Below are 13,884 nucleotides of genomic sequence, written 5' to 3'. Positions count from 1 at the left end.
ACAGACACTTATTACTTACCATTATTACGTTAAGCATAATGCGTGCACATGAAGTATGTAAACCGAAATGATAAAATAAAACATCTTCTGTGAAGTCTGAAATGAAAATGCAAACACTAGATAAAGCTAGAAAGTGCTACGGTCGGTGTGATGTATCGACTATGGATAACATTTTTTTCCACTTTATTCATTAAATTAGAAGTTAACGATGTAACAGAAAATTGAAAACTATTTTTATGTTAGAAATATTTCTAACATTTTCAGAATATGTAATTCAGTTATGTTATGCTGCTTATTTATAAATAAACAATTTGGCAAGATTTGCCAGTTTACAAAGCTTCAGGTCTTATCTTGGTGACAGTTTTACTACAGCTAATTTCCACAAGGTTAGTATTCTATGCGACATAGAACAGTAATTAAATTTCAAATCATTTTAAAAAGTTTTCAAATATTTTTCAGATTTCAAATTTTTTCAAATTCTTCAGACTGGCAGATTTGAAAACAATATGCAAACTCTAATGATTCAAATGTCTATTTTAAAACTGAAGTATAGCATATTTCCATTAAATGTTTTTTAAAGCTAACACGGTTTAACGTCATTCTAGTTTCAGCTGCATTGTATTAAAATGACATTTATTTTCGGGATTAGTAAAACTATTTTACTTTGTTATTTTTTTCATAACCTGGAACGCGAATAATTTGTAAATCGTTAAAAGTAATTGACTATTCATTTAGAGAAGATAAAAGCATCGTAATTTCTTCTAAGATTTTTATTAATTAATTTTTAATGATTCAGTGTTTTAATGATTCCTTACATTCGCAGTTCTTGAGAATGTAAGGAAGCGTTTAAAATTGGAAAATACAAATTCTTTCTCGAAAAAGCAATAAACAAGTTTTGCTAGTTGCTGAAAAAAAATTTTCATGAATGATTTTATTAAAATTATCAATTCTTTTGATGATGTTTTGTTCAGTACATTCCTTTTTAGACAATTCACATTTTAATGTATAGATTATGCAGGTTTCTGAGGATGACTGAATGATAGTTATTACTTTTATTAAAGCCATTATTTTATAATTACACGTATTACTGCATTTCTGATAAAGGCTGATTGACACGAATAGTTATATCATTCAGCCTTTACCATTACTGATAACAGCTTATGAAATTGGAGGAAAAAATGAAAGGAAAAAGGCAACAAATGACAAATCGCAAAGAAATCGTGTTTCATCACGACAATGCAAGACCTCACACATCTTTAGTGGCACATATGAAGGTTATTGGAGCTTGTCTGGTAAGTGATGTCGCATTCCCCATATAGCCCCGACTTTGCACCAGTAGTTTATCATACATTACGTAGTTTACAAACATTCTTAAATGGTAAAACTTTCAGTAATAACGATGACCTCTGATCGCACTTGGTTGAGTGTTTTGCTGAAAAACAAAACGGAAGTCCTATGAGCGTGGAAATATGAAGTTTTCAGAAAAATGGCAAAAGGTTATCGAACAGCGTAGAAGATATTTGACAGATTAAAGTTTAGTTTTTGGTTAGAAAAAGTTGAGTTTTATTTCACTATAAAAACGGAAATTAACATTCTTCTAATGCTGATGATGCGTCAAGAATGCACTTTATTGATTACGTCCATCAACTCCGACACTCCATTTACGTTGATTAACTCCGATAATATGTGTTCGGTAAAGTAATAGCGTTCATTGCTCTTCACTTATGTCATATTTAACAATCAAATACGAGAAAGCACAGATCAGCTATATCTACGTACTGTATGCTCTTACACGTAAGACACAAATCCGATTTATATATTAAATTTCAATTCAGAGTTATTTCTATTGCTGTATCCACAGTTTATAGTATCAAACATGGAACCGTTTAGAGAAAGTAGGTAACTGTACTTCGAGGAATATAACATTATAAGATAATTATTTCGATGCCGGTGTCTACAGTTTTCCGGCAAAGCGATGCCGGTGTTCACAGCTATGTGCTAAAGAAAACCATTTATTACTTTTCTCACTCAGTCTATGATAACTGCTGTAACTATTCATCATTAAAGTTCCGTTATATGTCTACATACATTGATGGAAAATGAAATCTCATTGCCAAGAAGAAATTAGTTTAGAGGAATGATGAAATATATGCAAAATATTTGTTTGGGTAACATATTTATTTCAATAATGTTTCAAGTATAAAAGAGAAGAGTCATTTCAAATGTGAAATGATTATACATTAAAAATGCTGTAGTTGCAACCATGTTGAACGCAAGCATGCAGACGAGTGTGCATTATATCGTATAGGTGCACTGGTTCATTTTTGAAAGATGGAGTTCCATGCCTGTTACATTTAAGTAACAAATCAGCTTGTAGTCAATCCAATCAGCAACGATCCATGATAGTTGTGAATGATGCGGAATTTATCGTCCTACATGACGGTATCGTCCAACATGACATGGGATTTATCGTTCTCCCATACGTTTTCGATGGGAGAAAGATTGCAAGATCTGGAAGGCTAATGCAACATGTTGACACTTTGTAGAGCTCGTTGGGTGCTAGCAGTGGTATGGAGATTAGATTTATCCTGCTGGGAAGTCCCTCAAGAATGTCAGCAGAGCCGGCGCAGTCACCAGTCTGACGTATGAATTTGCTGCCAATAGGTGTGGGATAATTTCCCAAAATGCTCCTGCTTTCATAGGAAATCGCTCCCAGACCGTAACTCCTGCTGTACGTCCCATGCGTCCACGCCTCAAACAGCTTGACTCCAAACGTTAACCTGACCTCCTTTTAATATGGTCATCACTGGCACCAAGACAGAAACAAATCTCAATTTCATTATCCAATTGGCTCTAGCTTGATAACACCAAAGTCAAGATAGCACTCATCTAGAGCTAGTTGTATGACCAGTACAATGAGTTTAGCTCGAAGCTATCCGTCAAGTAATCGATTTGCCAAAGTTTGCTGTGTCACACTGGAGCCAATAAAATTTCGAATGTCTGTTGTAGATGCAGTGCGATGCGCCGCAGACATGCAGCGAATACTGCGAACTTTCCTTTGACATCCCTTTTGCACGTCCTCTTTCAAATTCAGTAAGCTGCTCATACTGCCTTCTTGAATTCCCTAAAGACATTTTTGACTCAAATCCTGCTTATAACACCCATGCTGGAAGATTAATAAAGCACGCGAAGTTTACATCGCGTATTTAAAACAAGCATTATTATTTGCATGTTCACAATGTAGCTTCTAGAGCCACACCTTTTGGGAATCTGAATAGACATCATCTTTTAACAACCTCGCAAATTTCGATTGCATAACAAAACTCTTTCTTTGTTTTGAAATTTCATTTTCCATCAGCGCATTATGCTCATACTGCTGTAATTACATCATTTCGCCGCTAGGAACGCTACAAAAACCTTTAATAACAGGCGTACGATCACTTTCCTAACAACAAAATCTACATTTACAACTCCAGTAAACTTCAATAGAAAGATAAAGAGATAAAAATGTTTTAAAATGTTTCCAGTACATACAGATGCAAGGTATACTAATTCGCATAAATATATTTCGAAAAAATGTAGTGAAATAGATGTCAAGAATGGTCTGGTAAATTGAATTTTTAATCAGAACAAAATCATTTATTTCTGATATAAGTATATATTTTCCTACCATAAAACGATGTGGAATGGAAAGAACATACATGCATTTAGTGCTTTTTTACTTTACTTCCAGGTATAGAAACGGAATCTTGCGGGACCCTTTAATCAACATGACGTACGAAGCTAATCCAGTGAATACTAGCCAAGAGATTTTGGATTCTTTTATTGAAGAACCGTATATCTGGAATTGGAAAGGTTGTTGTATCGCAGCCGTAGAATGCTGCCATGAAATGATGAAAGCTCCTCCAGTTTTGACAGGTAAAATTTATGAATTAAATTTTCACTGTAACTGTGCTTAGGTTATTGGGAGCTCAAATTAATTAAAATCCATACTTTGTTTCCAAATACTCCACTTCCTAATTTTCAATGGCTTCAAATTAGGAATATCATGAGGGTTACTAAAGCGCTGAAGTTCTTATTTAATAAAACAAATCATTAAATTGTAAATAATTGGACTACAGCTGCTTATAACAAGCAAGTAATTAAATTTACGCTTCGTGAAATGCACGCGAACTTTTAAGTGGATTGCATATTACATATTAAATGCATTATCAGTTAATGGGATATGAGTAAAGTCTTATGTAATATTTCAATAATTAATTTATTAATTATGGATTCAAAACATTTAATACCCAAAAAACGAATGTTTGAATTTAATGAAACAAATCACTATGAGCATATATTCTATTTAAATTACATTTAATTTATTTATAATCCGCCTTAATATACTAGTGATATGCACATCAGTTTATTATAATTACTTCGCAAAACAATGTATCTGTGCTCAATTAGTTTCCTCAGACCACAATAAATGTACTCTTTGAAATGTTTAAATAAACATCGATAGACCTAAAGTTATAATTATGGTCTATTTCGAAAGTCTTTCTTGCAGACAGCCTGAGTTCATTTCATGATAACAATAATTAATGTAACCATATTATATAAAATTTTTAATTAATTAATTAATCAGTATATATATATTTTGTTTTTCATATTTTCGAAAACGACTGCATTCGCATAAAAATATTTAGCATATGAAAATTTCTGCATTATGCTATAAAAATACAGGGTGTCTGTAAAATAATTTATGAAAAAATTTAAATATGGGAAATTAATGTGTTAATTGCATTAAGGTTTATATAACTGGAGCAAAACTTACTAAGTTCTTCTTTCCAGATATGTAAAACACAATGCAATAAACTCATTCATTTCGAGTATATGGCTCGTTTATTTTCATCACTTCTTTTCCGGACACTCTGAATACATATATATATATATGTGAGGTATCAGCTTTAGTCGTAGCTTAAATAATCAGAAGAATAGTTTTAAAAAACAGGATCCATTTATTATTATTCAGGAGAAATATCAGTTACAAAAATCACGTATCCGGAGTAAATAAAAAAGAATTACTAATAACTTTTTGTATGAAGTTTACTGCATCGTGACATTAAAGAAAAAGCCCCGATATTCCTTTTGCGAGTCCTTTTATAGCCTCTGGAAAGGCGGAGCTTCCAAGAAATGACGTCAGCCTCGTCAGCCAATCCAGTTCGCTTTAAATACTTTCAGAACATTCTATAACTGCACGTGTAGAAAAGGCGGGAAAAACAAATTGACTACGGGGCTGTGAATTTAATTCCACGTACTTTCAAATAAGAGAATGTCGCCTTTTAAAATGAAAAGAACATACAGTTAGAATTTTAAGTGCATTCTTGATTATGGAATTTTATTATTACATATATATATATATATACTATGGCATTATTATTGCATTGATAAACTTCAAATGGCGGTTTAAGGGAAATTCAAATTTAAGGTAATTTTAAGATCTTTTCCCCATCAGAAATGAACGCACAATTCTGAATATTTAACGGCATAATGAAAACATTTTTAACATTTAATTTAAAACACATAAACTTGCAGTTTTCTAATCTTTAGATTGAAGTGGGGTAAATAACAAGGATGATGAAAACTATAAGAATGGCGCAGATTTTAAGTGAGAAAGAAGGTACTTTTTGTATTCAGAATTTGTCGTTTTCGTCCAAACTAGAATTTTCAAATAAAACTTCGTAGAAATTCGCAATACATATAGGATGACAAAATATTGCAAGAAACTATTTCGCTTTCTATAACCCCAATATAGCTCAATAAACCAGGAATAATATGTTTTGGTTTAATAATAACCAATTATAATGTTTTGGTTTAATAATGACGAATTATAACATTTTGGTCTAAAATTAAACAATTATAAACCATGAATAATATGTTTTGGTCTAACTTCAAAATTAAATTTAATAAAGATTTGGCATTATTGACAAGAAAAAGAGTCGAATTGAGAGAAAGACTGAAATATTCTACTGGGGCCACAGCTGGAAGTACTATAAGATGGAACTTATAATTTCTAAGATGAAGTAAATAGCAGTTTTTTAAATCAATTAAACTTTTAAAATCCAATACCGATTTAAAATCAGAACGTAAATTCTAACTGAATCAAAATATGATTATTACTTTCTGAATATATCAATAAATTTAATCGCTTTTGATAAGGAAAATGTCAGATAATATTTATCTATCACGTTTCTTTCATGTATATATTTTTTACGGAATTCCAGAAATTAAAAAATCTGATGTGTACACCACATGACTTCCTTGTACGAAATATTAAATTGTACGCATTTTATCTTGCATTTTCTTTAAACTTATTGGATTGAATTAAATCTACTTCCTCGACAGCGCATAAACCACAATAGAATAAATGCATTCTTTAAAATTCACTCTAGTATGTGTTTACCATAGCGACACTCTGGCACTAGATTCACTTAACAGTATTAATAATTATATAACAGTTAACTTATATAATAATTATATAACTGAAAATAAGTTTTATATAATCCAATAATTATATAACAGTTAACTTATATATTTCGTACATATTATAACTCATAATGCACAAAATGTATATCATTTAAAGAATATAATTATCTAATCGTTGCCACATGTTCTATTCAAATACTATAATAAAGCTAGAAAGATGTCTAAAAGAAATTAAGCAAACAAACCAAAAAAGAAACTGTTTTTCACAGACGATTGAGTATTTCTCATTTAATTAATTCAGTTCTCACTTCGCAAGAAGGCAAAAATACATAAAAACTCAAAATATCTGTATTAAAAATTACGAAATAAATCTTAAACGCTTATTTCCTCGAAAAAATTCCAGAAAGGATTAAGCATGATTTAAATAATAAATGAAGGCATTATCTTTGTTGTTGCGAAGCTAAGTTTCTCTAGATTGGCAACCAATCCGCTACTCAGCTGTTTCAAATGTAAACAAGAGCAATGGCCGCCATCAAATTAGCCTTAGCAGCACTTAAATAATTTTAAAATTGTTGATAATTCTAAAAATATTGCATACAGATTTACTAAAGGCATAAAACCCTTAACCGGAAGAAAAAAACAACATAAAACAACCATTTTTAAAGCAAAAAATGTACATTTACAAACATATAAGAGTAAAGAAACTGAGATCACTGAGCCGGGTAACAGAGTGGATATATATATAAATATATTTATATACTTTTGGTGCGGCCGATTGCAACCAAAATACGAGTTGCACATCTACATGTTATTCCTGTATACAAAATTTCAACGTTCTGAAGCTACTCGTTTTTGAGTTAGGAGAGATACGTACGTACGTACGTTCGTACAGACGCCACGAAAAATTCTCTTCAGAATTAATTTTAAAGCAGTTTTATAACTTTTTTGAAGGAAAAGAGTATTTTATTCTGTCCTTACGTACAGATATCAGGCAAAAACATCGTTAAATTGTATTCGATAGCGGTCAAAATGGACATTTTCGTTGAAATAGGAAGCCTGAAACTTTTCGCGATTACAATACTTCCTTTTTACTTCGTATAAGGAAGAAAAACAACGAGCAGAGAAAAAATGTAAAATATTGAGATTAGGCTGATGTATCTGTCATCGACGAATGACATGCATAGTTGGTGACCTCAAGCGATTTCAACATCTCTATAGTTTAAATCACCAAAGCAAGTTTAACATCCTCTTTACAGAATACACCATAGGTGGTTTTATTCGTAATTGAAAATGTCATGGTGACCCGTATAGGACTTTTTATGACTAGTTTGTCTTTAAAAATATTTAATTAATGAAGTTATAATTTTTTTTTTTTCTGTTTTCACTCTTATTATTAACTCGCTTCATACTAGTTCATCTAATGGAAAAGAAATTTCTTTGCTGTCGTTTTTTCAGCTAGCATTAATTTCTGTTGGCAGCATAATATATCCTTCCATTTATTCATGTCAGCATAATGCGAAGCATAATTAACTCAATATGATACGAGAAACGAAGACGAAAATATGTCTGGAATCGATCTATTCAGTCCCAAAAGCGTTATATCAAAACTATATGGAATAGTTAAAGCTACTTTTATAATAAGAGCACTTTTATTGAATTATGTAATGCACACGATAACGTTGATTAATTAGCACTTTGACGGGACGTGACAACAGATTATTTGTTCATAGTTACTTTTTCTGCAAGAATTTTTTATCAGTTTGCACCAGATAGCCATTGAGAAAAAACAAAATTTCGATGAACGAATACATAATGCAATTGAACCTCTGTATCCGTCACGAATCCGCTTGGGATCCTCGGAATTATATCAAACTGTACTGATACTAAATGAAATTTTCCAGTTGGAAATAATGGAAAAATAATCCGTGGTTATGAAAAAAAATCTGTTGTTATTATTATAACACTGTATGATCCTAAAACATAAATAGAGTAGGTGAAATGCATATTGTACATAAATAAAAACTTGCTAAATTTATTTATCGTTTTTCTTGCTTTCCTTCTGATATATTTATTAGTACAATACCACAGTAATGTCAATAAAATTTTTAAACAAAGTTTGTCATCTACTCTAAAGTCGATCTATCTACTCCATACACATCAGATAATTTTTTTTTCTTGCTTGAAAAGCAGTTTAACCTTTGCGATAGTAAAATAGTAAAACATGCTGAAAATGCTACTTTTCACTTCCATAGTTGAAAGAGCCCACCAGCGGCCGAGCGGTAAAGACGCTGAACACTGGTAGTTCGGTCCGAGGTTCGAATCCCGCGAACGGGCTGGCTGCATGGGCGTTTTCGTGGTTTTCCCCATGTGTAACGTGTATACGAGCCAGTTCCCCTTAGAAAGTCCTCCACGAAAGGCATCCCTCCCCTTAGGCAGATAGCCCTAGTGTGCTTTGTCATAATAAAATACACCACACCACACCACCATAGTTGAAAGATCACCGACCAAAAACTGCTGCATAGAAGGTTTTCACAAACAAGCCTTGCTATATCAGCTGTCAAAATACGTAATGATAAGCGGCTTAAGTATGAAGTTGCTGTGAGAAAGTACAATTAATTTCTCTGTTAGAACAAGGGAAATTACATTCCGAAAAAACAATAAATAAAAACTTATTGCATAAAAATATTTTAATTGCATTTTATTTAAATAAAGCATAGTTAATATACCTTTCGGTTATTCCTCTCCCGGTTAATCGGGAATTGGCTGTATTTTCTAAGTTTTCAAATGGATGTCTAAAGCAAACTACCTTCTAAATTTAGATAATAGATTTTTATTATTGCATTCTCTTTTTAACAACCTGATTTAATTCGTATAATCTTCTATAATCTAATTAATATCTTCAGATAAATCTTTAACTTAAAATTTGATATTCGGTCATATTCAACATTTTCAAGCATAATTTATTCTTGTTTGTGATGCTGTTAGGAAATTACTATAACATTACGCTTATTAAAGTAGAAACAGTAATTTGATATGCACCGTTAAGACAAGACGCAAAATTATAAATGGCAGGGTAACAGTGAATTTTTTTAACGGCAAGCACTTTTTCGGACCGTTAAACAGCAATTTGAAGTTTTTAGACATTTCAGCTAAATTTTTATTTTTATCTTTAGTAATTTATCGAACATTTGACTATTTTACTTTTTTTGAAGTAAAACATAGTTTAGTCTGATTAGCGGTTTTAGGATTAAATTTAATTTAACATCGTGAAAAAGTGTTTGTTTTGATGTTCTCAGTACCCTTAGAAACGGCTTACAGTTCTTCAGTAGTCTGAATTTTTTTAAATAATTTTCCTTTAATCAAAGTGACATTAAAAGGAGGCGTTCCCTACAGTGACTTTCTGTTAAGAAACAGTAATTAGTTTTCTGAATGGTATTAAAAGAAATGTGTTAAAGAAAGACCCACTAATTTAGTGTGGATTGTAGTGTCTAGCATTTGCAAAGCTCTTAAAACATCTGATTTAAATTTAATTATACAAAAACCAAATATTTGTTTAACGTTTGAATGGTATGAGTGTGCATTTGCAGAGTTTTAAAAGTTTTAAATTGCTAAATTAAACAAAGAAATAAAACTAAATTAAGAAGTAGAACGCGTTTTCATTTTTATATACATGTAATGATATCACGTTTTCAGAGAAGCTTGATGTAAAACTGTGAGATGTAGATGGGCAAAATTACTGATGGCGTAGATACTTGATGCTTAGAGCGTCCATCCATTTTGAAGAAGAAGTCAAGCCGGATTAAATTCCATATTTATGTAAATTAACATTTGTGACCACAATTTATTTGGCACTCCAGTAGTGCCTATTTTCAGAACATTTACAATTTTGATACTATTGCGATATAAGCGAGCATAGAAGATGAACATCTTAACAAGATGAAAGCGTTAGCGAAAAGAGAAAGAGTGTCGTAATAGTAATGCAGAGGAAGAAGGGAGGAAGTCGAAACATCTCAGTTCGAGTTAGTTTTGGTTTACAATTATTTTGATTGGGCAAGAGATATCTGCATTAAGGGTTACGTAAGATCGCATGATTAATTTAAATGACGCAGTTTAGCGCTTTTTTTAAGATAATGAGACGAAGTCCCCAAATTAAATAAAAAATAAAATAGGTTATATCCGATTAAATTTAGAAGTTTGCTTTTATATTTTTTATCTGACATACATACATGTGAGTCGCAGGAATGCGACAACTCAACACGAGTAACGTTATCGCGATAAGATGGACGATGAAAGCAAAGAACAGTCACGCTTTCGACTAAGACGTAAAGATGAAACAACAAAGATGTAACCTCTCAATCATCACTCATTTTTTTCATTTGTAAATAGTCACTAATATATCTCCACCAATAACTAAATAAATACTTTAGTCACCTAGATGTGTGTTGTCAGCCTAGAAAGCCCCTAGACGCCGAGTTTACATGGGCGCTTCGGCCGGTGCTTCTTCAGTGAAGGTAAGCTGTTCTTTAAGAATCAAATAAAGAGTCTTTTGAATTCAATTTTGATGAACTGAAATTATATTTTTACCATTAGAACGTACTGTCTTAAAACCAAAATTTTTGTTTTCGAAATCAAAACTGAATTTTCATTTTATTGTATTAACTTGTTCCTCTCTTGTGTTGTTTTGATATAGCTAAGTTGTGACAATGTCAACTTTAAATGATACCACATAGAGCTAAATCTTTAAAATCAGTTTGCACGAAAGCAATTAAGCTACTGCATAAATTTGTGTTTGGTCAAGAAGGTGATCGTGCAAATCGCAGACGACTTCGTGAATTCATAGGACTAGATAACTCTTTTCACACTTCCGAAGTTAAGGAACGTTTATTAAATATTTTTAATCTGGTAGATCTAATATCGATTCTTAATGTTCTAAATTTAGAATTTGCCATTTCCGCTGATGAATGCTATACTACAATTGTGAATGAACAAATTTCGATTTATTTTTAGAAACTACTATCTTTGAATCTGAGTCTGACAGTGAAGTAGAAAACCCAGAACAAAAATTAATTTCCGAAACTAAAACAGATTTTGAAACCACTACGCGGTCAATTGCTTCTTCGAACTTGGCAGCTAGCCAAAACGGGCAAACTTCCAGCTCCGATATTTTTTAAATGACATATAAGAATTATTTTAACTGAATAGAATTATGAATGATGTTCACAAGATGATATTTACCAAAAAAATGCTTATCAGGCTCTGCTAAAACTTTTGTAAATTCTGTACATGATGTCAAAACTTTACTGCGTTAAAATAATATTTATTAGAATAATTTTCCTCTAAGCTTAACAGTGAAAATTTTCATAAACTGTTATTTAAAAGACGTTTAAAACCAAACGAATCCTTATTCAATTACTTTATTGCTATGAGAGACATTGGTTTTAGATGTCAAATTGATATGTCTTCTATTTTTGATTATGTGATAAATGGTATTCCAGAAAACCCTAACAAAATTTTATTATATGGTTGTAAAACTGTAAGTGAATTCAAAGATAAGTTAAAAATTTATAAAAGCTTGTGTCTGCTTCCAAACTTGCTAAATTTTCTAAAGATCTGAAATTTAAACAAAATAATTCTCATCACTTAGAGAGCAAAATCTCTCAGAAGCCTACCCAACCTATAGTTTGCTTTAATTGTGGGTCTAAAGGCCATAAAAGTTCTAATTGTTGTCATAAACAACCTAAATGTTTTTCATGCTATTCATTTGAACATAAATCGTCTACTTTGAAATAAAGTCGTGCATCATCTCCTTCATCACAAATATCAGAGACAGTTCTCAATCCATTATTGATTGACACTTGCAGTCATGCTACTATAATTAACATATCAAAAATTGGTTTTCCAGCACTTCAAAAATCTTCTATAACATTATCAGGACTTGGTGATCGCATTGTACACCCAATAGAATATTTCACAGGTTGTTTCATAATTCAGAATACAAATTTTAAAACGAACATTCATGTTATTGACGATAATCTACTATCCGTTGACGCAATTATTGGAAGTGATTGTATCCAGCAAGCTGAATTTTCTATTGGAAAACATGGTATTAAACTAATAGAAGTAGAAACTTTTGAACATATTTTTCTAATTAATATAGTAAATATTTTTCATGAATCTGATTCTCCTAATTTAATGCATCTTATCAATCCGGATCATCGCTCACAAATCAAACACCTAGTTTTTCTCGTGAAGTTAACACTGGTAGGAAAGATTTTCGGGGAATAAAAGAAAATGAAAATCAAGTAAACCAAACAGTTAAAGCAAATGATGGTGATGCCCATGACTATTTGGATGATGACAATTTGGATTTGGATGATCACGATGATAAAGATGATGCTGATACTAATCATGAAGCTCATGACGATGATGTTGATGAAGATGATGTTGAAGATGTGAAGGCAAATGACGACATGGATCAAGATTATGATATTGACAATGACGATGATGACAATCCTGTAGCTGATGATAATGATGATGATGATGATGGCCACTCATGAAGCTAATGAATATGATGTTGATCAAGAGGATGTTGATGTTGTCTGTGAAGATGATGTTCATGACAACGACGATGATGATGATGACAATCATGCAGCTAATGACGATGATGGTGATGATCCAAGCATGCAGAATAATGAAGAAACAATGAAAAATAAACTGAATCAGTTTGAACAACGATGTGTTGGACAACCAAAACACCTGCAGAAACTCTCAAAGAACAGAAACCAGAGAAAACTCCAAAGACGGAAAAGTCTCCGGAAACTGAACAACCTCCCTTTTCACAGAAGACGCTTGATGATGAAGCACCAGATACTAAAACATTGTATCTGGAAATTTTGCCTACTGATATCACTACAGAAGAAATCAAAGCTTCCTCTTCTGATATTTTACATGTTGCTATGCGGAAAAAAATGCAAATAAACAGGAAGAAAAGAGATATAATCCAAGGAAAATATTTCTCTCTGACATTCCAGCTGGATACTGCAGTTTTCCAGATTGCCTAACTTTTCCAAAAAGAGTCAGATAACTCTCAATTTATCACCTGTATATCAAAATGCAGCCGTAAGTTACATATAGGAAAAAGATGCAGTTGAGGCTTTTGAGACAACAAAGAATTCTTAAATACGCGGAAGAAAAATTACTGTTTCATATTCTTTAGTTACTCCATGTCCAAAGAAGCACAAGAAGAGAACCTGGAAGTATAAACGAAGAAAAGTTAAACGCACTTCAAAGACAATGATATTGCTCCCACAGCAAGATGATGAAAAGGCTGCATTATGCATTGAAGCTCAACGGAACCTCTTCCGTTTACAGCAACTAAATGAACGTTAGTATATCAGGTTCAGTGTTTCTCCT

At 31.9% G+C, this 13,884-nt stretch overlaps 1 protein-coding gene across 3 annotated transcripts in view; it reads left to right on the top strand.

Annotated features, from left to right (window-relative positions):
• Window positions 1-13,884, top strand: part of LOC118193720 (calcitonin gene-related peptide type 1 receptor-like) — a 666,801-nt gene that overhangs the window by 360,294 nt on the left and 292,623 nt on the right. For all 3 annotated transcript variants that reach the window (XM_085825063.1, XM_085825062.1, XM_085825064.1), the window contains exon 5: window positions 3,734-3,918. In XM_085825063.1, the coding sequence (XP_085681189.1) occupies window positions 3,734-3,918 (185 nt within the window). The remainder of the gene's footprint in view (window positions 1-3,733; window positions 3,919-13,884) is intronic.

This window comes from Stegodyphus dumicola, chromosome 10, assembly GCF_044657685.1.
Source record: "Stegodyphus dumicola isolate Sdum_Otavi_A_Nest chromosome 10, ASM4465768v1".
NCBI lineage: Eukaryota > Metazoa > Arthropoda > Arachnida > Araneae > Eresidae > Stegodyphus > Stegodyphus dumicola.
This window is presented reverse-complemented; position numbering and strand designations above follow the sequence as displayed.